The sequence below is a fragment of the Pleurodeles waltl genome, chromosome 2_1, assembly GCF_031143425.1.
Source record: "Pleurodeles waltl isolate 20211129_DDA chromosome 2_1, aPleWal1.hap1.20221129, whole genome shotgun sequence".
In the NCBI taxonomy this organism is placed as follows: Eukaryota; Metazoa; Chordata; class Amphibia; order Caudata; family Salamandridae; genus Pleurodeles; species Pleurodeles waltl.
Window position 1 is genome coordinate 89125760 of NC_090438.1, and position 24836 is coordinate 89150595.

General features: G+C 45.4%; 1 protein-coding gene across 1 annotated transcript in view; it reads left to right on the forward strand.

Moving 5' to 3' along the window:
* LAS1L (LAS1 like ribosome biogenesis factor) overlaps positions 1-24115 on the forward strand; it is a 329858-nt gene extending 305743 nt beyond the window's left edge. Inside the window, exon 13 of the mRNA XM_069210455.1 lies at positions 23456-24115. Coding sequence (XP_069066556.1) covers positions 23456-23540 — 85 coding nt within the window. The 3' untranslated portion in view covers positions 23541-24115. The remainder of the gene's footprint in view (positions 1-23455) is intronic.
* The last annotated feature ends 721 nt before the right edge of the window (positions 24116-24836 follow it).

Sequence of the window (24836 nt, forward strand, 5' to 3'; positions counted from 1 at the left end):
ACGTTACTCCGTTACATTACTCAGTTACTGGTAAAATCCCAACCTCGTCGAAACTCAAGACCGGTGTGCACCTCAGGGGTGTTGTAAGCACGAAATACCCCAGTCACTGCGATAAATCCACGAGGCCCGATGTAGAAACATACTTTCCGTGGTAATGACTTAATCTCAGCAATGCATAAGAAAAGTTAAAGAAACACAGTCAATGCAACATCGCCAAGCCGCAGTCAAAAACTCATAAACATAAATGCTTACCCGGATATCTGACAAAAATATTTCAAGATTGATATATATCAACTTTTACATTTTAAGTGTTTGGTTTTCGGGAGTTTGGGTTTTATCTGTCGAAGCTGTAAACATTTTGCTCACCTCACGCATGTAGTCATCTTGCTCAATCGTGATAGTGACTTCTTTTTGTGACTGTCAGAGAACAGTGATGCCCGACGTGTGAAACAGTGCACCAGGCACCATGCCTCGTGATCAGTATTTTCTGTTATAAGGCAGTGAGCTTTGCTTTATATGTATGTGTCTGCTTAAAAACAAAAAACAAAAAAAACAAAAATATATATATATATATATATATATATATATATATATATATATATATATATACGCATACATATACATTTTTTGCCCAGACACATGCACAGATTCAAGAGTACTTCTCAGTTACCTGTTCCCTTACCTCACCTGCACAGCGGCAGTGCACATACCCATGGTGTGTTCCAGGCGGGGCGCTGAGGGAGAATACGGAGGAGCATTACCCTTAAAATTAAGAGCTGTTCCCTGTAAAGTTCCTGACTGCCCTTAGAGCTAAGTTCGTGCTATATGAAATACTTGCAGTTAAAAAAAGAAAAACTCGGTAGGACGGTTGTCTCAGCCTTTTAACTTCTGTAGGCCCCAACTGAGTCGCTATTGGAAGCCAGCCACTTGACGTGAAGTAATTTCTATGATTTGAACATCAAACTAATACAGAAAGTACAGGAAAAAGAATACATCAAACAGATAAAAAGAATAATGAAATACATTTAATCCCCCAAAACGTGAACATTGAAATTTTATTTTTAATGGGATGGTTGAAGCTTTTTTAAATGTAATTTTGTCTCTAAAAGACAAAGCAAAAGGCTGTACTCCAGCACAGTGGTTCTTAACCAGTTGTACAAGGCCCCGTGGCGGACTACAACACCTACTCGGGGATCTGCAACTACTTAGAAAATTCAGTACAACTAACAGATTAGTAAAATGTATGTGAATAAAGAAGCAAAATGTAAAATTGAACATTAAAAAAAGTTCTGTAAATGTAAAGGAATTTAAAATTGTAGGCTAAAATTTAAGTCGCTATCCTCAGCTTAATTTGTGGAACCATTGCAAGTGCATCAAGAACTTTACTATAGATGATGGGTGGCTTCATCTGGTTTAAGAAAAGTTCCAATCTTCCCTTTAAAATTAAAATGTATTTTTTTTTGTATTTGCATGTGAACTATTTAAAATATTTCATCATTTGTGTATATGATTAATACTTGTTTTTGGGTGTTGTTTTGCGGGTCAGATCATTGAAATTGCTTAGGCTGGGGCCCCTACATTCCAATAATGTCTCAGTGGGAGCCCCCCAGATTTCACTAATAACTCAATGGGGCTCCCCGGATACCAATGACGGTTGAGTGGGGGCCCCCGGATTCCACTAATGATTAGGTGGGACATTCAGAAGTCAAAAGTTTAAGACTTCAGCATATCACTGCTGTTTTGCTCCTAATGTATACTCTCCTTTGGTTGGCCCACACTAGTGCTTCAATTGAGGCCACGAGTTGTCCACAATGGAATCTATTTTTTGTACTTGTACTGCTCCCATTAACCAAAATAAGGATACCCATTTAGTTTTTAGTTTCCAATTTTAAATTCCTTTATATTTACAGAGCGTTTTAAACCTTACAATTTTCAATGTATCTTTTTTTTTGCATATGTACTTTATTAATCTGCTAATAAAGTTTAATAATCTAAACAGTCGCTGACCTCCTTAGTAGTTATCACGGACCCCAAGTTAAGAAACACTTCGGCAGTGAGTTAAAATTGGTGCCCTACAAAGACTTTTTTTTACAGACTGTCAGCACAGACCTCCCTTCCAGGTGGAATGTGGTAGACTATTCCCAGTCGTACATTAATTAGAGCCAGCACCCAAGGTACCCTGATTGTGTTATGTTACATGCAGGTGGGGGTGCTTCAGTACCATCTCTGTGGTTTTGTGGCACCTTTGCAATCTGAGAACCTTTTTCACTCTGTGGCTTTTGTCAAAAGTGAAGATGTATTTTGTTACCTTCTTATTGTGTAGACGCAGTTCTCATTGGCTAGGGAGGCGAGAATTGTCAATGTATTTACAGCGGCTGGCCTGATCGTGTTACGGATCTGTGTGGGGCATTATTACGTGCCCGGAGTTGCGTTTTGTTCTGCTGGGATGTAGGATTGTCCATCCTTGGCCTAGAACGGCTGTCAGGTTTTGAGGCATCTTCCCCCATTGAGTGGCTTTGCTGCAGTGCTCTGTGCATGTTGGTGTGCTAATTTTAAATGGTCTGATTTTGGATAGCTGATTTATGGATTGGTGAGTTGATACGGTAAGGTTGTTGCCATGGCATAACTGGAATCGTTGTGTGCTTGACAGTGCCAGTTGTGTCTAATGTGCATTGTTGGTGTAGTACACACATAGTTATGTATTTATGGAGAGTTTTATAAAGTGCAGACATAACTCGGAGTTGTCAGAGCTCCTGTACAGTATAAAGGAGCAACGCTAGGCTACAAGGAAAGAGTTTATTGCGGCGTATGAGGTGAGGAAAACACCCAGAACTCGAGAGACCGGGTGAGACAGTCCAGTCCTGAAATTACATAAGGTAAGGCTACAATAAAGAGAGTAAACAAAGTCTGGAGATTCAATCCTACGTGATGGGGCCATCTTTTTACAGTCAAGTGTTGGTAAAAGAAGGAAAAATCATCCGAGTTACTGTTTTGACTCTGCATAAAATGAATATGCTCCATTTCAGAGCAGAATTTAAGGTGGCGAAAGCAGATGAGATTCCGAGGGGCCCTCTCGGCGACTTCCGGGGCAGAGATGTATGAGGCGGAAGCAGCGGTGCCCCCGGGGTGGGGTAGTCCATTGGAGGAGGCGGGGGAAATGCGTGGGCATAAATTGTCAGGAGAAGATCCAATCCACGCCCTCCTAGGAGCTTGTCTGGAAAAGATCCCCATCTGTGCCCACACATGAACCTGTGTGCTTCTAACTGGCCTCGGGCCTTTGGGCCGTGGATGGAAACCCCGGTGCAGCGGTGTCAGCGGGGTAATCACCGCTGACCCGGCGCACTCTTGCGGAACAGTGTACCACTTTATATTTGCATAATATTGGGAGAACGTACACTGGACCGCCCAATTCTCCTTTCCCACCCCTTGTGTTTTGAAGCACTCTTGCATTAGCCCACCAGGAGTGGTGCGATCTCCTGTCCGCATATACAGAGCGCGTCACTGATGCACGTGCCAGGAGGGCGCGAGGACTGCACCGCGGTTTAAATCCCCAAAGACTTCCAAACTCTCGAGTAGGGTTATTAAAAACCCTCTACGCGGCTGCCCTTGGTAGGAGTCTGGGAAGCACTTAATTGTTCGCTCACCTACCATTGGACGTGTTAATATGTGCAGATGCGTAGGATTTCGAACCCTTCAAAGTAAATATGAAAGGTGTAATGACGCACGGAAAGGTAGTGGAAATTACTACGTAATCGTGACTTCCTTGACGATGCTTTTCATTCACCTACAATCTATATCTGCTACGAAGAATGCTGACAGCGTATAAACGGAGAAGCTGCGTAGGGGTTGCATATAAAACAAGTTGAGCCGGTGTGGTGCAACAACCAACATTCCTCTGATGTTCCCTCGTGGGTATTCCGCAAGCGGTCATAATGATATGTTAGGTCATGGAAAGCACGCTTTCGCCCCTAGGGGTTTCTTGGTGCCAAGAATCCGAGGCAGCTCCCAGGCAGACACTTCTGCTCACAGAGACTGTATGTACTACATCAAAATGAGATATACTACCTCTCTGCTCAAATTAACTAATATCTGTACTCATATTTTCCTATACTAATCCACCACTAATTTCTCTTGGGTTCCGGAGTAGAGTGCTACTCGCCGAAAAGCGCTTCAACGCCTCGTCAGGGGTAGTAAGCGCTATATAATGTCCAGGGATTCCCCAGAGGCTTGACAAAGGCAATAATAGATAATACTAATGTTCTATTTGTGGTAATGTGGTCGAGCAGTTAGGCGTATCAGAGGGTAGTGATAAGCATTGTTGTACACACACACACAAGCAATAAGTGAAAACACACACTCAATGACTTAAATCCAGGGCAATAGGTTTTTATATAGAAAAATATTCTTTTGTTAATTTATTTTTAGAACCACAAGATTCATTTAGCAGGTAAGTACATTAAATGAAAGGTACTTTGCATATTAATACTTAAGACTTTGAATAGATTCAATATTGTACACAGTTTTCTTTAAATTGGCAAAAGCTATTTTAAAAGTGGACACTGCAATTTTCAACAGTCCTGGGGAAGGTAAGTAAAGTACAGTTTCAGAAGTAAGTACCACAAGTTTGTCCCAGGCATAGGTAGCCCACCGTTTGGGGTTTAAGGCAACCCCAAACACCCAGCACCAGCAACACAGGACCGGTCGGATGCAGAGGTCAAACAGGAGCCAAAGTAACGTGGGCACCTATGGAGTCAGGGGGTACTCCGGTTCCAGTCTGCTTGCAGGTAAGTACCTGTGTTATCAGAGGGCAGACCAGGGGAGTTTGGAGGTGTACTGGAGGGGCCCCAAGTAGGCACAAAAAACACACAGTCAGCTGCATGGGCGTTGTCAGGTGCAGTGTGCCAACAGGTTATCGGGTTTTCAATAGAACTCTATGGAGATACACGGGGGGCACTTAGGCGCGGCAGGCAGGGCGCAGGGGGGTCTCTCGGGCAAGCCACTGACTGGGCAAGGGTGAGGGCCGTCTGCTGGTCGGTTTGTCCCAGGCAGTTGCTGTCAGGGGGGTCCTCGGGATTCCCTCTGTAGGCGTCGTCGTGGGGGTGCAGAGAGGTCAGCCCAAGGTGGACACGTCTTCGGAGTCGCCTGGGGGTCCTCTCTGGGTAGTTGGTTTCTCTGGACACGGGCAGAGTAGTTGGACTCCCGCTTCTGGAATGAGATGAGAGTCCCTTTAAAGTTTGTTTCTTGATCTTGTTGTTGGACAGGTCCTCTGTCCACTGTAGTTTCTTGGTCCTCGTTGAGGCAGGCAGTCCCCTGGAGGCTTATCAGGGGTTGCTGGTCCTGCAGAGCGAACCTTCTTCTTTTCTTGCAGCTTTTCTAAGCAGGAGACGGGCCGGTAGGGCTGGGAGTCAGTTGCTGTCTCCTTCTCTTCTATGCAGGGTTTTCCAGCACAGCAGTCAGTCTTTCTTGTGTCTTGAGGTCATAAGGAATCTGATGATCTGGGTTTAGGGTCGCCCCTAAATACTAAATTCAGGGGTGTGTTAGGGTCAGGGGGCAGTAGCCAATGGCTACTGTCCGAGGGTATCTACACCCTCCTTGTGCCCACTCCCTCTGGGGAGGGGTCACATCCCTATCTGTATTGGTCCTACTCCTCCAAAGCAAGATGGAGGATTTCTCAAGGAGGGGGTCAATTCAGCTCTGGTCATTTTAGGGGTGGACCTGGCTGGAGGGGTCCTCTGATACTGAAGCCTGGATATAGCTTGGGCAATTTCGGTTTTACTGGTCTCACCTTTTAAAAGTGCCTGGCTGGGGGGTGAGAAGAGGTACATTCGAACACCTGCCGGAAAGGTTTCCGCTTGATCAGTGCTGGCCACCATTTCCGGGGTGTACAGCTCCTGGTAAATGACGCAAACTGGTTAACAATGTCCTTGGGGGCAAGTGAGGACCTCGCCACTTGAGGAGTGAATTGAAGAGATGGCCGTAGTCCCTTCCAGTTGGCGCAGTTGGGCCGCTAGCAGCCGACCGGCCTTTTCCCCTTGTTCATAGTGGCAACTCTTTAGTCATTGCAGGGCGTGTTCTTCCCTAAAGGTGTAAAGTTCATTAAGGGCTACCCAGGCCTGCTCCAAATAAGGATGCACGGGCAGTGAGGGGGATGGGTGAGGGATGCAATATCGGCTTCCAGTTCACTCTGGCGAGCCACTCTTTGTTTTTTAACTAGTGCCGCATCCTTCATCAGTTGCCCTCGGATGGTTGCTTTTGCCATCTCCCATAGGTTCCTTTGAGACATAATCGAGCCTTTGTTATTTTCCAGGTAGGTGGAGACATGAGTTCGGAGCTGAATTTTACTCAGGGGGGTGTGCGGTAACGTTGCAGCGCGAGGCACTCGAGTTTACAACCTGAGAAGCTAGGCCAGTGGCCATCGACAGCAGAGTCAGAGAGGGTGGGCTCCAAAATGCGAGTGTGTTGTGTGTGGGCCACTACGCTATGAGAAATGAGAATGTAATCCACCTGCGACTGGTTACCGTGCACCAGCGAAAGGAAAGAGTATTCCCCTATCTGCCAGGTGGGTAAGCCTCCATTGGTAAATCCAATCCGTGGTCTGAGGTCACATCGCTCAGCAAGGCCCTATCATCTAGGGGGCCAGTCCTATCTAGTACTGCGTCTCAGGCAAGATTCCAGTCACCCCTAATTATGTATAGAGGCCCCTATCTCAGTAAGTGAAGTGAAGTAGGGGAAGAATCTACGTTTAGATCCCGTGGGCACGTAGACAGATCCTGCATATAGCATGGTTTTCCCGACCGTCAGTTTTGCAAAGATCCATCAGGATCAGACCATGTTTTGGTAACGGTGACTGGTAGCGTCTTGCAGAGTAGGATTGCCACACAACATTTCCTACTTGTCCCTCCCTCTCTGTGATTGGCGGCTTCAGGCAGCTGTTGTAGAGTACCCTCCCCACCCAGTCCCGGCACAGTTAATTGGATTCAAGATTGTCACAGTGGGTCTCCTGTAACAAGGCAAAATCTGCACGTTTCGACTGGAGATCGGAGAGTACCTTTTTTTTTGCTTACGTCAGCCCATTGACATTCCACGGGAGACGCATAGCGTGTGAGGAGGATGAGGGGTAAGACGGGTCATTGGAGGTAGGTGGGAGGGAGCGGCAAAGAGGGAAGGTGGGAGGAAAAAGGTAGGAGATCATAACACAGGGGGTTGGGGGGCACCTGGGGGTAGGAATGTGGTAGGGTTAATTGCAGGAGTCGGGAGAGGGGAGGAGGGTGACATGGGGTCCGGTTCTAAGCCGATGCAAAGCCCGAAGGACCGAGGTCTGTAGACTGCGGGTCTAGGCTTGAGGAGCAGCACGCCTGAGAGGGTCCATCCAGAAGGCAGGGGCGTACAGAGAAGGGGACAGATGTCATAGGACGAGGATGTGGCGGGGCTACCTGGGTTACAATGGATTTTAACAGCAAGGGCGGAGCGTTCCCACCTCAAGGAGTAGGTCTGCTGGGGGAGGAGATAAGCCCCGTGTTCAGGGTAGGCACTGCGTGGTCCTCCAAGGGTCTCTGTCAGGTGAACCATCCAGAATACACAAGCGCCCCAGGCAAAGATATTCCCCGGTGTCAGGGCGCACTAGGCTGCATCTGGAAGAATAGGCTGTGGCCATATGCTGAATGGGCCCCTTTGATGTATTCCCGGCCCTTCCACAGAGTAGCTGGGGCAGAGCTGGGGTCGTGGAATGTTAGGAAGGACCTCAACCCCCTTAAAGGCTCATCACTGGCTCCTGGGTGACAATCCAAGGCCGTTGTGGAAGCTGCAGAGAAGAGAAAGTCCCAGAGTACTTTTGACGGGGTGGTGGGCAAAGGCGGCCCCCCGGGCGTTCGCGCAGACTTACTTAGTGGTGGCGGCCCCCCTCATACCTTATCAATGTAGACAGACTCTGAGGGCGGGGGTAAGTAACAGTTCAAACCCCCCAGCCCCCTCTCCCTGCATCTTGCGTCCCAGGCCCCTGTGCCACATGTCTCTGAATGGGGGTGAGGAGGGTGTCAGAGCGGCAGTCCGGGGGAGGCGGCAGGTGGCCCCCAGATGCAGACGGGTCTGGCCTCACAAACCTGAGGATGTGGCATCGTCGGTCCCACGAGGCCCGTTCACCGGCAATCACAGCAGGCGGCTGCGAGGGGGGCCTGCACACCCAGTCAGGCTGCAGCCCCCGTATATCGGGAAGGTGAGGGCATGGTGACGGGCCCCCGCAGCAGTAGAGGACGCCACTGCCTCCGTCTGGGCCTGCTGGCGCGCTGAACTCCCAGGTAAAGCGGCCATCCCCTGCGTAGCTAGACCACGCCCCGCGGAGGAGCCACATTTTATTGTTTAGAAAGGCCAACACATTCTGTACTCTTCTAAAAGACAGTGACAAAGTTCCACAAGGAGGGAGAAGGAGCTGAGATGGGTCGCCCACCTCATCCTGGTCTTTGAGGCACACTGTTTCTGATGGTTGTCAGTCGGACAACCACGCTTTAGGTCATCTGAAGCTGTTAAACTGTGTTGGTAAGGTAAGATACAGTGAGTAACTTTAGTCTTTCCATCATTCAGCCACAGAGGATAGGGCTCTAATATATGGAACACACTCTCCATGCAAAAAAATAAAAAATAAAACAAGCGCTGACGAGGCCAATATGGCTGACTTTGGAAATGTTATACCTGATGTTAGAATCATCTAAAACGTATGTGATATTCATTAATATATATCTCATCTCCCAGGATTGATGACACAAGTTTATTGCATGGTGGTTTATAAAATGAACATTGCTTAAAAATACTTATCCTGTCACTCCGGATCCGAAAGGGTATTGGGAACCAAGTGGTGATGGGACTACTCACCTGCGGGGATTAAGTTTATTAGCAGGTACAAGATTACAATACAAAGGCTCCATCATCGTTTACTTTTCAGTGGTTCCCGGGCCTACCTCTGAAATCACTTTCAAAAGGAATTAGTATTCAGTTGGACCTTCAACTAAGCCCTCAGTGTCTCACTGTGAATATATGAAGGTGGTCTTCTGGGAACATTTCTGATCAATTGTGAGATGAATTTAAACTCTTGACTAGTTTTCATTCCGTTTCCATGACCTGTACTGTGCTGTGGCAAGAAATGTATCCTCTTTTTCATAAATATCAGCTAAATATGATGCAGTTTAATTCGTTGGTTGCATTGTAATGTTTACTGTTGCCCAAAAATCTTTACTTTTTCCTTAAATTACCACAATGGTCGTGTTGACAACATTGTTTTCTCTGAGGCTAAACTGTGGTGTACGCAAAAGCAAAACTAACTTTTATTGCTTGTGGTTGTGGAAAGCAGCTCGCCTGTATTGAGAGGTAAAGCAGTCACCTCTGAACCAGACACCTTACATGGCCATAATGAGTCAAACGCTGTATTATAAGTTCAACTTGTCTTTATTGCATCCACCATAGGAGCACAGCCTCCTCTGAACCAGCCACAATCCAGCTGACTCAGGGATGCCTAGGTCGCCCTCAGTGTTCCCCTGATGCTCCCAACACTCCATTAACTGCATCACTATTAAAGGGCAAGTTACAACAAATACATCTCCTGATGGTCCCAAGAATTATGAAATACCAACATCAGCAAGTATTGGCAAAACCAATGGGTTCACAGGGTGAACCAGGGATTTCCCCGGGAGGCTGGAAGGGTGGGAGGGGCCACATTTATTACTAGGGCCAGTTTTGCAGCAGTTTTAAAAGCACTGTAGAGTTACTTGTATATCCAACAGTTTTCAGGCAACAATAAAAGTGCCAAGATAACTGTGGTGATTAATGTACCTGCTGGAGCGAGATTGGGGTTTTGTCTGGGGGGAGTTTTGACTCATCTAAGGTAGTGCAGAGGGTTAATCTGCCTCCTGCAAAGAAAGTGTACTATGCAGATCATAGAACAGTATTTTATATGCATAGCTCAGTGGGATATGGCTTTTGTCACAGCGCTTCTTTCGTTATGGTGCAGTTCGTGAGTTTTACACTCCTAATCTAGCACAGTGAGCTGCATGGTACATGTTACAAAGTTATGTTTCTTCCCAGTTTTTGTTTATCCTCATTTTGCTAAAAAGGATTTGTTTGGGTAGATATACATTATTAGTTAAGTCAACCCTAACCACTGTGATACATTCTAAATCCTGAGTTTATGCTTCCCCAGACCAAGCACTCTTAAAACAAATTCCTACCAGCGTAGATGGCATGTGAATCCTAAACCTTGTAGTCTCCCTCTGTCAGCATTTTCTTCACACTGATTTACACATGTATGAATCATTGTCTCTGTACGTGTGTCTGCTCTTAAGTGCTCCAACACCCTATGCTGGGAAGAGAGGCACTATAAAGCAAAATAAATACATGTTAGAAGGGCTATGGGGAGCTAAGAGGCGCTGTTGGCCACCAACCCCGGCCTCTAGGGGGGACAGTGCGAGTAGGATTAAACATTTCCACACCCAAATGATCTCTAATTGCCTTTTTGTGAATTTGATGGCTTATTTAAGCCCTCATTGTGAGAAAGTCACCTCTTTCTAGCATGGTTACCCCCATTTTTGGCCTGTTTGTGAGTGTTTGTCAGTGTGTTTTTACTGTCTCACTGGGATCCTGCTAGCCAGGACCCCAGTCTTCATAGTTTAAAACCCTATTTGTTAGTGTGTTTTGCCTGTCTCACTGGGATCCTGCTAGCCGCCAGGACCTCAGTGCTCATAGTTTGTGGCATATGTGTGTAGTCAGTATGCCTAACTTGTGTCACTGAAGTTCTGCTAACCAGCACTCCAGTGCTTATGCTTTCTCTACTTACTAAATTTGTCACTATAGTTTAGTGACTCCAGATTCCAATTCTGATTGGCACACTGGACCCCCCTTTAAGTCAGTAGTATGTGGTACCTAGGTACCCAGGGCATTGGGGTTCCAGGAGATCCTTATGGGCTGTAGCATTTCTTTTGCCACCAATAAGGAGCTCATACAAACCGTTCACCAGGACTGCAACTGCAGCCTGAGTGAAATAGTGCACACAGTATTTCACAGCCATTTTACACTGCACTTATAAGTCACCTTCATTTACTGAAGGGTAGGTGCAAAGTTACTGTGTGTGAGTGCACCCTGCACTAGCAAAGGTGACCACACGTTGTCCAGGGCCAATTCCCCGGGCTTCGTGAGTGCGGGGAAACCATTATAAGCGTGCACTACCTATATGTCAATACATATATATGTAGCTTCACAATGGTAACTCCGAATATGGCCATGTAAGGTGTCTAAGATCATGGAATTGACACCCCAATCAAAATCTAGTATTGGGGGGCCAAACCCATGCACCCTGGGGGCTCTACCATGGACCCCCAGTACTGCCAAACCAGCTCTCTGGGGTTTCCACTGCAGCCCCAGCTGCTGCCACCTCACAGACAGGTTTCTGCCCTCCTGGGGATTGATCAGCTCAGTCCCAGGAAGGCAGAACAATGCATTTCCTTTAGGAGGGGGGTGCGACACCCTCTCCCATTGGAAATAGGCGTTACAGGCTTGGGAGGGGTAGCCTCCCAGAGGCTCTGGAAATGCTTTGAAGTCTACACCGGTTCAGGGACCCCCAGTCCCTGCTCCGGCGCGAAACTGGACAAAGGAAAGGGGACTCCCCTGCCCATCACCACCCCCAGGGGTGGTGCCCAAAGCTCCTCCAGAGTGTCCCTGGCATTAGCCATCTTGGATTCCAAGGTATGGGGACCCTCTGGACACCTCTGAGTGGCCAGTGCCTGCAGTTAACGTCAGAGACCCCTCCTGATAGGTGCATACCTGAGTAGGTAGCCAATCTGCCTCTCAGGGCTATTTAGTGTCTCTCCTCTGAGTATTTCATCAGATTCGGTTTGCAAGATTCCTCCAGGGCTCCTCTGCATCCTCTGCTTCAGCCTCTGACCGTCTGATCAACCGTAGACTGCTCCAGGAACCGCTGTAACTGCAACAATGTATCCAAGACGACTCCTGTAACCTGCAACTTTAGCACCCGCCAGAATTTGCAACAGTTTCCAAGGTGTGCACGCTCCGAGGACTGCCTGCCTTCACCCTGCACCAGAAGAACAGAAGGAATCTCCTGTGGAGTGACAGAATCACTTCCCTGCTTCTTCAGGCACCCTTCTGCAATGACAACTGGTACTCTGGGACTCCTCTCCTAACGATGAGCGTTCTCCCTGGAAAACAAGTGGTGGACCGAAGTGACCCAGACTGTCCAAAGGTCCAGCTGTCCAAATTTGGTGGTGGTAAGAGCTTGCCTCCTCAGGCTGCAACAGTGCCCCTCTGCACCGCGTCTTCTGCAGCTCCTTGGGCTTCTGTGCACTTCTTCCAAATGTTCTTTGTGCACAGCGTAGCCCAGGTCCCCAGCACTCCATCCTGCAACACACAGCTCCCTGAGTTGTTCTCTGGCAGCGTGGGACATTCCAGTGTAGTGCTGCGACGACCGCACTTTGCATCTTCTTTGTCCCCATGTTCTGGAACTCCCATGGGTGCTGCCTGGTCTTCTGAGGGCTCTCTGAAGTGCTGAGAGCCCCCTCTGTCTCCTCAGTCCAAGTTGAGACCCCGAGGTCCCTCCTGGGTCCAGGCAGCTCCTCTTTGATGCAAACCGCGTACTTGCTTGAACCAAGGCTTCTTGGCAGAATCCAGCGACGCAAACAGCCTGCATCCAACAACTTGATGTAGGACATCTCCTGCACCAAGCAGGAACCCGCAGCCATCTTCTTTGGTGCACTTCTGTACTTTTCTTCTGACCGGATAATCCACTTTTGCACCTTCTTCTAGGTTGGCAGGGGCTCCTGTCCTTCCTGGACTCTTCTTCGACTTCTGGACTTGGTCTTCTCTCTCTACAGGTCTTCAGGTCCAGGAATCCATTGTTTGTTGCTTGCAGTCTTGCTTGCTTTTTGCATAATCCTTTATCACGACTTGTAGTGTGTCCTGAGGAAACTTGCTGTACTTTACTCCAGCTTTCCTGGGCTCTGGGGTGGAATACTTTACTTACCCTTGGTATTCTCTTACACTCCCAGAGCCCCTCTACACACTACACTTGCCTAGGGGGGAATTCAACATTCGTATTCCACTATTTTAGTATATGGTTTGTGTTGCCCCTAGGCCCATTGCAACCTATTGTATTTTCTACTGTTTGCACTATTCTATGACTGTTTACTTACCTGATTTTGGTTACTAGTGTATACATTGTGTATAATACTTACCTCCAGAAGGAGTATTGCCTATAAGATATTTTTGGCCTTGTGTCACTAAAATAAAGTACCTTTATTTTTGGTAACACTGAGTATTGTCTTTTATTGTGTATATGTATTGTGTAACTATAGTGGTATTGCAGAGCTTTGCATGTCTCCTAGTTCAGCCTAAGCTGCTCTGCCACAGCTACCTCTAGACAGCCTAAGCTGCTAGAACACTGCCTACATTTCACTAATAAGGGATAACTGGCCCTGGTATAAGGTGTGAGTACTTTAGGTACCCACTACAAACCAGGCCAGCCTCCTACACTCGTATAGGAGATAATTCTGCAATAATTCCTGCAAATCGAAAACATACTCATCCGCCTCATCCTCAATATCGTGATAGCGTGCATAATCGTTGTCAGTATCAACACTGTTATCTTTTGTGCCATATAGGCAACTCATTTATTTTTGTGCCGCAGGTGACACCTATGTCCATTGCGCCAACATGGTCGCTCCTGCTATGTGTGCTGCTCTGGACACCTAGTTCCTTTGTAGTGCTCAGGCAACCCAGAGAATGATCGTGGTTTTGTAGCGCTCAGGCTGTCTATAGATTGGGTATGGTCCGCCCACTTTCGAAAGGTGTTTCGTTTTTTTTTAGTAGCCTTGCCACCCTTTTTAACCTGAGGATTGGTTTCTTCATCTGAGACAGAAAAACAGTCCTCTTCTGAAGGGTAATCACTTTTCCTTTTTGCAAAGGCTGCTTCCCCAGCCTCTTTGAGAGAGGATTTTAGTTCCCTATCTAGGAACTTTTTAAGCATGTCCTCAATCATCTGTGTTACTGGTAGTTCTAGTGGGTTACCAGTTTCAGACATTTCCTATCCTCTCTCATTGAAAATCCTTTTTTTTTCCTTCTTTTTTTGTTTAATATTAGTACAGTTAAAGGTAAAAAGAGCACTGCTCCCCCCTACCGGATAAAACTCCCAACTGCATATTGGGTTAATCGTTGGTAGGAGCATGTTACGTTGGAAACGCCCTGCATGCCATAGCGAGATGCTTCCTTATTATGATAAAACTAGACATTGTCCGTGTTCCTCGCCCCAGCTCTCGTGATGCGAGGTAAAGGACTAGATGATAAAATAAATAAGCGAGCTTGTGGATGAGCTCAACAAAATTAATTTGTTACTCAAGCTCGCGAACAAGCTCTTTACATTCAATGCCGTTTCTCCGTACGAGGCTCGTCTCGGCTCAGACTTTCCCGCTCCAGGCCTCGCACCCTCCGAGCAATGCTCGGCTCAGGCCTGAAGCATGGAGGTCACAAACCGAGCCCTCTACCCCCAGCCCGCGGGTCTCCCGAAAGACTCCAAGGACCAGAGACGATCATGCCACAAGTCGACCCCTCTGCCTGCACACTGCTGAAAAGGTGCCCAGGCTCTGAAACGCAGAGGCCACAACCAAACCTCTCTACCCTCGGCCTCCGCATCACTCAAAAGTACACGCAGGCTTCGTTAACAAGAACGTTAACCCTACCATAAATTGGCAGAGTAATTAAGGAAAAAGGATAATATTAGTATACAATATATATAACTACTTACCTCCGAAGGTATTCTGTAAGAAAATAAAAGTTAGGTAAACATGGCACAACATCTTAGAATATGAAAGGGCATAGTACTTAACTGTGTAGGACCAGCGAATAAAAGAGGAAGATGCTTAGTGGCACAAAGTTATATGATGTTAAATGTTCTGTTTTGGAATACTGTCTTTGAGATGTATTAATATTCTTTAAAGGGCTGCATGTGGGGGCAGCAATAAGGGTTTATTGCATAATGGTAGCCTTTGGTCCTGTAATGAAATCATTGAAGAACCCCAATAAAGATTGCTGTATCCTGGTTCACTGTAAGGCCATCATATACTGTTCTTTTAAAACTAATACAGTTGAATATATAATGAAAAATGTGTTGTAGAATGTCCTGCTTTTGATATTTTTGCCCAAATTTTCTTTGGTGTGGTGGGGGATAACTCCTCCCAAACCCCACTGTAGTGGTCACGCTCGCTTGCTATGCATCCTATGGGGCTGGTCTGACAAAATTTGCCAGGGCTGCTTCAAATTCCCCGTCCGGCCCGGCCCGGCCCACCAAAAGAAATGTTAAATACTATAGACAAAACAAGTCCCTCACAGCATTTCCTTTACATTGTCTCCCCCACCACCCTCAAGAAGACTAGTGTTGCAGCTACTTCTGTGTGGACGAAGTCTTCTCTGTCCGTGTCCAAGTAGCAGAGAGCTGCAGTGCCTAAAATAGGCCAAGTCGTACTCTAAAACAAGAAAAACAGAAAGCTGATAATGAAGACCTTAACAGCTACTACCGAGTATCCCACTTACCGTTTATAGCAAAAGTTGCTGAATGATGCATCAAAGTTCAACTTAAAACTATTCTTAGTGGAAAATTATCCAGTGGATATTCTTCAGTTATGAGCCGGGCAAGCCGAAGCAAAGAGACAACGCTGACAAAAATTACAGCTGATGCCCTGTCCAGGGCAAGTACTACTCGACTTTCCAGCAATGTTTAGCATTAGCTCAACAGAATAGGCATAAATGATGATGTCCTCATCTGGTTCTCTTCATAGCTGCAAATTCTGCCCCAGCTCATTAAACTGGCAAACTATCTAACTCATCTCCTGGCTGTATCCTTTCTCTAACACTCCTTGACATCTACATGCAACTGCTTGTCACCCTGCCCAAACATGCCAATATCCCGTATCACTTCTATGCAAACAATTCACAGCTGTACCTGAAAATTCCCTCCCTAGGAGTGATGTTAAATATGCGGTCAGACTGCTAGCTGAAATGTATCTCTGGCTGACACATCACTATCTCAAGCCCAACTCCCTGAAAGCAGTTTCTCCTGATCCCCCCCTTCCCCCGGTCTCTTCTATTCCTGTACAAACAGAGATCAGTTCAGTCAGTATTACGTTGCTACAGTGCACCCACAATGATATATTAACACTACAATAAAGTTAATTCAGCACTTTTACCACCACAATGAGGCAAGTTATCACACATTACAATTCATTTAAGAGTTGTAATTGTTTAAGGAGTTATAAAGCATTTTAGCAAGATATGTGCCAAATTTGCATACTTTGCTTATTTGTAATTACTTAAAACTGTAGCAATGGGTTGTGCATAGGGGTAGTAAGGAATATTTATAGTCTGAGTGGGTGGTGTTTAACAGTAGTAAGGGATTATTAGGGTTCAGGGATAGGTAGTGCAGAGGGGTAGTAAATACTCAAATATATACATGCATCTCTGTGATATACCCATTGGAATGTGTCATCATGGTTTGCGGTGTAATGTTAAATGGCATTGTGGTGAATGAGAATACGTTGTCAGTACAGTCGTCATGCATGTATGGTAAGTGTAATGCGTGGCGTTGATGTTTGTTCTCTGTACAAATCTATATTGGTTCAGTCATGGTGCTGATGTACAAACTATTCTTTGAGACATCGCCCTAGATAAGAGCCTCAACTTTCCAGTGCATAACAGCACAATGGCCAAAGAACCAGCCCAAATAAAATGACTACAAATTATCAAGACCTTTTTCTCTGCAAATGAATTCAGACAAGTCGTACCATCCCTGGTCCCTTCTAGACTTGGCTTTGGGAACTCCCTTCTTATTGAAATCCCAAAGACGTGGTTAGCTCTTCTGAAAGCAGCACAACAGGCTGCTGCAAGGCTGATCGCAGAAAATTTGATCACAAATCCTCAATCCTTAGCACAATACGTTGGCTCCCTGACGAAGCGGGAAGCATCTACAAATTAGCATGCATAAACTATAAGCACCTTCGCTCTGGAACTCCAAATTACTTTCCTTAGTAATGGACCGTCTCCAGAAGACAACAGCAACTCTGGTGCCCTGACAGGCCCCTGAAGTCAAGAGGGCTAAAACTCTAGAACAGTCTTTCAGTGGGAGTACTCCCAGCATCTGGACAATAACTTGCTATCCCTCTGTCATGAAAGAACTCAATGGCCTTCTACTTCCGCTCTACTTGGCTTACTGGTATAACAAGTTTCATGTTGCTACAACCTTCTCTATCGGGATTTTTGCAGTTCTGGAACGTGAACCTGCCACCATCATGTTCAACTATCTTGTCACGTTTCCTTCCCCTGGTTTATTTTTGCTTTTGGTTTTGCCTAGGTTTTCATATTTCGAATTGTAATGGCAAGTTAGTTTCTGTGAAGCGATGCGTTACCACTTTGGTCTAGTCCACACTGCAGAAATGCAGAAATAAATCAAATACAGTGCAGGTCCTCACGCGTGGTGGGTTTGTGGAATGCATGTGGTATACCATTCAGAATACAACAGGACTCCTGGGATGTGAAACTAAACCTTTAGCTTACAGGGAAATAGGACAGGAAACCACTCTTTCCAACTGAACCTTGAGAGAGGCGAACAGGTGGATCCTCTACCCTTCTGTGATCCTGCGGTGACAAACTGGCATTAACCCACTTTGCTCTGTGGTCTTTTTGTTCGCGTCTAACACAACATTGTTAAATTGAAGAGCCTGATTATGTGTAGCCTCATACCTTGCATCTGAGAAATACTGACATTACGTATAAAATACTTAAAACAATATATATATATATGTGTGTGTGTGTGTGTGTGTATACATACACACACACACAACACATTTCGAAGCAGATTCTATATGTTCATATGCCAGTTTATTTCACATTCTGATCAGGAAGGCACCACTGATTCAGCGCACCTTCTCCTTAGCGTGTACACAATGTAATTTCTCTGTTAAAAGCCTGGTTACCAGTGGGCCTTTGTCCACACTTCCAAAGGCTTTATGGACTCCCTTTAAAATGGGAGGCATCATTGGCAAGCGAGATTAATAGTCCTACCTTGGTGTGTCGTGTGGGTGCTCTGCATACAGAGGATAATGTAAATATGTCTGTAAGACTCCTCCTCTGACTCCTTTTCACCATGAATGAAGTGAATGTTTAAGTTCCAAGGATCCTGAGCATCCTGTTGACTATAAGAGGGACTCCTCTAGAGCAGTGGTCCGGAGACCCCTGGGGTCCGTGAAGCCTCCTCGGGGGATCCGTGACTGCTCAGAAAATTAAATAATATTAACAGATTAGGTCGTCAGCTTTCAGTAATGACTCATCGGGGAGGGGGATCCCTGGATTCCAATGATGATTCAGTGGGGGTCCCCGGGTTCCAGTAATGATAAAGTGGGGGGTCCACAGAAGTCAAAAGGTTGGGAACCAATGCTGTAGAGCCTGAAAAATGAGGACCAGACACATTTACAACTGCAACTCCCTCCGATGCAGCGTTACACCTCTCAGAAGCGACTCACCGGTTTGGAATTGCTTGGATTGTGCTTGTCAAGAGGTAGAAGAAGTTGGCTTGGTTCATGTCCTTGAGGGTGGCACAGTCAGTGAAATGTCTTCAGTCGACGCTGTGGTAAATAATGGCTCTCTCGGTGCTACTGGTGGAAGAGGATGCATGACTCAATGGGGAGAGTGCAGAAAAGGCTGTTGTCAAGACAGATACCTTAAGCTACAAATATGTCAAAAAGACATGTAGTGGAGGTTTCAAAGTAGTTACGGGTGCAGCAATTCACACTTGGTTCGTGGAAGTTAGGCAGGCATCTGAAACTTACAGGCAGTGCACGAAGGTTTTCTAGCCAGCTCAGCAGGCTGTCCAGGGGAAGAAGACTGAGGCTTTGTTTCTCATTAAAAGGATCTTGAGTTGCATCCTTTCCTTAAAGGATGGTAGTGCTTCTGCAGCAGACTATTGCTCTCATTACAACGCAAAACATACTCTGCACTCTCTTTTTGACAAAAATATTACTAATTTCACTCCTTCAAGTTGTAGCGAGAGTGTAGGTAAAAAAACTGCACTGCGTGGAGTATCATCAGCACAGACCACCTTCCAACCACAAGACATACAAGACTAAAATTAAGACTGTTTTTTTTTTTACCCTTGTGGGCATATCTGCAGTGCTGAAGGCAGCTTGATTCCTTTTTTCAACCCCCCCAGAATGTTTTTTCTAAAGTCCCACCCACATACGTGTAGGGGGTTTACTACAAGCTACACCCTAGCTCCTGGCCGGATGCCCCTACCTCTTGGGTATTCACGTTTTTAGGTTGAGCCCACCAGACATCACTATGTGATTGTAAGACTTCTTGTGAGCTTCTCACAAACACACAGGTGCCTTTAGCCCATGCATTGCTTATCATTGGCTTTGTCACTCTCATTTCCTTGCTTTTTAATCAAAGGCTTTCCTGGTCCATCTTGTGTTTGTCATCCCTGGAGCATCGCTCTTTACCATCCCCTCACAGGTTGACTTGTGTCATTCCGGTGCTCAACTTTGGGGAGTTGTTTTTCTCTTTGGTTAATCATTCAGCATGCACTTTTCAATGGTCGCACTGTTTTTCTTCTTCCCCTTGTCAAGTTATGTGTATTTGTGAAGCAAGTGTATCTTGGGGCTTATTACTAGGTGTGTACCTGGCTCTGCCCTATGGTAGGTTGGTTAATGGAGAAGCCAGCTCTCCCATTTCTTGCAGAATTCAAGAAGAGATGAGGAGCATCTGATATGAAGTGGGAGGTCGTGCTATAGGATCGATGTAAGAGAACGCCCATCCTCCTGGTCTGGTTCTGTGTATGTGTGGGATGTGTGTAAGTAGGAGTCCTGTGGAGGTGTCTTAAGTGGTTGGGGGAAGGAGATGCGAAGGTGTTCAGGTAGGGGGGGCCTGAGTTGTGTAGTGCCTTGAATGTGTGAGGAGTTTGAATTAAGCCCTGCCATGCACTCCGGTGTTTCAACCCTGCACCCAGCACCCAGCCTCCCACCCCTGTTTTGCAGTCTTTCTTGGGTTGCTCTCTGCTTCCCATTTCCTTTCCTTTTATTTTTTAGATTATCCCCTTCCAATGCCCTATTACTCCTCCCTCTGCAGTTTTTTAATCTTATTTGATTTTTTGGGCCAGGCAGCAGATATCTACCAGCCCTTCACAAAGCGCTTAGCGCACTGAAAATGTAATTATTTAATTCACTGATCAGTGTGCGCCATACATGTTAGATTGGTCAATAAACAATAAAACATGATGAGCTTGCATTATTCTGCAGGTGCACAAATGCATGGTGGCGTGGATGCGCCTACAGAGTCCACCCAGATCGGCCTCGTCATTGTGTCTTTTGGTTTCGTGTTTTTTAGGATCACCAAAAAAGCATTGTCTAAGCAGAAGATGCCAATGCTTCTTTGTTGCTGAAGCAGGATATCCATTGATGCTTTGATGGATGACATTTGACTGACCCCTTAATACATTAGGAGTGAAGTGCATTGTTTCCTGCAGTTGGTCTGGCATGTTTTGAAACAACTCTATAGGAATTTTAGCAAGCGCACTTTAGGACAGTGCCCTCTTGTTGTGCCATCTACTCGTACCGCAGTGTGTAGTGTTAGCTTTACTCGTTGTGTGGTTGTCCTAAAAACTGCAGGAAGTACCAGGTTACGATGCACGGCTTCCTTCACTAGGTGTTGATGGATGCAGTAGAGTGTGGTATGATGTCGCTTCATTGATACCGCTAGTGTTAATGTTGGTTGCCTTTAAATTCTTTATACTGCGCTAGTTCCTCTTCAGGATACAGAGAGGTGGTGGGGCCTGGCGTAGTCAGATACTTGTATCTAAAAGAGTGCGAATAGCTGACTGTAAGCAGCTGGTCTGGCCAGAAAAAAGGTGGCAGGCGAGGAAGATGCAGGTGAGAAAAGGCAAGTTCCAGAAGGCAACTGATTGAAGGAGGGACCAGGAGGGAAGGAGGATCCCGAAGAGGGAAGAGAGATATATATTGATGGTGCTGACAGTGGGATAGTTCAATGACCGATGAGCTGAATGTAATGCTATACGTTTAGAATACTGTGGCAATCCAGGGACCCTCCCACCCCCCTCATTTCCCAACCCACAACAGTATCTGCATTCAAACCTTTCATGCTGCCTTTCTCAAACTGATAAATTTGCCTGCAGGCTCGCAGTTAGCTAGTTGGAAAGAGAGAGGAGAGGTCTTCTGCAGACTGCTGGGACGTTGTGGTATTCGCCTAGCCGTGGGGAGCCTGGATGTCTCTTCCAGAGTGCAAACCCTATCTACAGGTTTCATCTGGGAAAGCCTCTGTGTTCCAACAGCAGATTGTGCTAAAAAGGGCTTCAGCTTGCTTTAGGACATGTAGATGCATGGCACTTAATTTAAGAAACAACAGATGTGTAGGATCCGACCATATAAATTGAGGGGTGGTGACGCAATAGTGGAAGAATCTCACTTTAATGGCCATGTCGCACTTGCACAGGAGCTGTACAGACCCCTTTTTCAAACTTAAGAACAGGCTGTACTTGAAGCATAGATCTCACTCCTGCTCTAATCGTGAGTCCATTCATGATCCGGTTCGAGGAGCCCGTACCACACAAAGTCCTGTTCCCGCTCAATCTTCCAAGAAGTGGAAGACCTGCCATAAACACAAGAAGGCCAAGTTGTACCTCCTCTACCCACCCCACAAAAACATTTCTAGTCCCATTCCAATACTGGTTCATACTGAAACTCCTGCCACATGGTCAACGCCAGCCCCCTCTGTGCCAGTGCCAACTCGGACTGCACCGGCCCAGCAACTGGTTCTAGTGCTGATGTCTGACCCCGTAGTCTTGTTGGCTTATTTTAGGCCTTTGGTGTTTTAACCATTTACAGCTAGACGCTAATCCTTGGTCTCTTCCTTAATGCCAGTAATACCTGAGACTAGAGGCCTTATTTGGCTCAGATTCTGACATGGTTCAGGATCTGCAAAATACTTCACATGACACTGAAGATGACTGGGAAGCAACCTGCTCCCTCTTACCCTACTGATAATTGGATATAAATCGCCAGTTATGATGCTTTTTTATCAAGGGTCTGACTTTATGTCCCCAAAATCATTTGTCAAGCCACAATGGGACTTGAACTTAGAGTTGATATTTCCTTTTGAGCCAATGCACAGCCCTTCACTGGGACTGCTGAAACTCAAATCAAACTTTCTAATTGAGTGTGAATGCACTTTGAGAACTACAGCCTCGCTCATGCAGTTGCCCTAGACCACCATCTTTTATTCTTCCTGTTCACCCTTCGAAAGGAGGAAGACCCCATTGGCACAAGCCCCAAAAGGGGATATATATATATTTTATTTTTACAGTGACTGCACAGAAGACTATTGTGTGGATGATTGGTACTTTGTAGGATTCTTAGCAGCAAAGAAAGGGAAGGCAGTGCAAAAAAGGATCCAGCCAAGTTGGATAGTCCTCTGCATCAAAATCTCCTACAAGTTGGCCAGGAAGCAACTCCTTCAGGGCATGCAGGCTCATACCACAATGGCTAAGGTCACCTCAAAGTCATTGCCAAGAGGGTAGCCAGGCTGAGACATTGGTGTCTGAGCATGCATCCACAAAACATTACTGCATTAACAGTCAGCTCTGACTGGTGGGACATTTTGCCCTCTCGGTCCTGCAAGACTTTCTAGTCTGGTCGAAGTTTTTCCCAGACACACCACCTCGTTGGGAGGTTCTGTTGTGATATCTATTCTAAAAGTAAGGAATCTACAGTTAGAAGTCGCTATCAGTTGTACAAGTTACTTATCTTTGGTAAAACTCTTTCTGGTGGATACTTTGTCTAACCACTGATTTCTCATTGCCCTCTCACCTCCACATTCTCTGGAGTAGATTCCTGAACCTCACAATAAGACCGCAAGTTAGATTTTGGTACATCGTCACATGCAATTTTTCTTAGCGCTTCGCGTCTGAGGGCACAAAAAGATGAGAAACTGACTTCAGCACGCAGGAGTGGTGCTTATATGCACTCCATCACTCCTGGATAGTAAGGAGCCACGTGGCTCCACCTCACAGCATGCAGGAACATTGCTGAGAAAATTCTCCAGATTCAGTCTGGCACATAGGGATATTCTTAAGGTAGGGAATATGTTGCTAGATGGAGTATTAACCAGAAAGAGCATCAACAGTGGTAATTAATTTTGTTCCTTTCATATCTCTAAGTCAAATGATTATCTAATCTATGATTTTACTTGATATTTGTATGTCTTCAATAAAATTTACTCCTGGGTAAGTAACATTACTAACCAAATGACAACAGTAGTCTTAACATTGATACTTATTTGTCAAGCTTTATTCAACCACATTCTGTTGTTACTGGACTAATAACGTTATGCTGTTGTTTTCCTTGGTCTTTAGAGCTGGAGAGTTTAGGGCTTCAGAAGGACTGTATTGGACACAAGCAGACCTTCATCGAATCAAGACTGGGATACAGCTGTTCTGACATGCCCACGTTGGTGCATAGATCCAGTTCTGGGTGATGGGCTGTTCACCATGTACTATTGTAAAGTACAAACCCTTATTTTGTTCCTATCATTTTATTTAAGTTTTACATACCGTGCAGAAAACAAACAAATGAACGAGTTACACAGCCTTTTAATTTTTTACTTACGCCACTACATTTGTGTGCTTTTTTTAGTAATTTAATGCAACAAAAAACACAGCGGTTCAAGTATTGAACGAATATTATGGTCTTATGTTTTTTGTGTAGGCCTTACAGTTTGCAAGCCTTTTGTATTGATAGCCAGTGTACCTTCATTCATGTCCAGCTAAATATTTTATTAGCTATTGACTACCTTTTGATTTCTATTTGAAAGATAGAGTTGACATCTGGATTTCTTCATATTGTTATCAAAGTTGTAACCGTGCATTAAGCACTGTTGTCATATTCCAGGGGCATGTTGTAGTGGTGTGTGGAGGAAAGGTGACATAATGTAGGTTTTTTTGCCTACTTTTCTATTTTTCAAAAACATCTGTAATGCCACACTCAATCGTTGAATAAAACATTCCTGTCAATAATTTGCTCATTGTTTTTTCATTGGAAATTGTGTGTGTGTGTTTAATGACTATGCATGGATGTTGACAGAAGAATCCACTGAGAAGCTATTTCTTAAATAGTGGGTAAAACCACAAGATGGCAGGTAACTGGCTCCAAAAATCCATAGAAGTCATGGCCGTGATCTCGTTTCCTTGGTTGTCTCCTGCAATCAAAATCTTGAAGTACTTTACAAGATAATAAGGATTGGTTTATTTCACCCAGTACCACTGTGCATTTTTAGATATACAAATTACGATCACCAGAAATAAGCACATTCAGTCCGAGTTTCATAAAGTACTTTGTTACTCCTTTCTAAAATAAGCCAATTTGTTTATATTTACAATTATAAAAAAAAAAACATGAAGGTAAATAGTAGTGTACAGATGGGATTGGGTACATATCGGTTCGATGCATAGAATTTTTCATCAAGGTTCCAAACAACGATGGCTGTATAAGTAATACCCCGTTTTGTACAATTAAGGCGACATGATGAAGACTCCATCAGACTAATGTGGCAATTCCAGAGTTCGTTTTCAAATTTAATAAATTACCTAAAATGTATCTCTATCCTCTGAATCTCACACTGCACAAGGGTTATGGAATTTCCAGCTATTTTATTTCGTTTTCAACACAGCTTTGCTTCTGTCACTTTGCACTGTTGGAATATGAACATTTATAACAGTTCAATCGCGTTACTGCCAT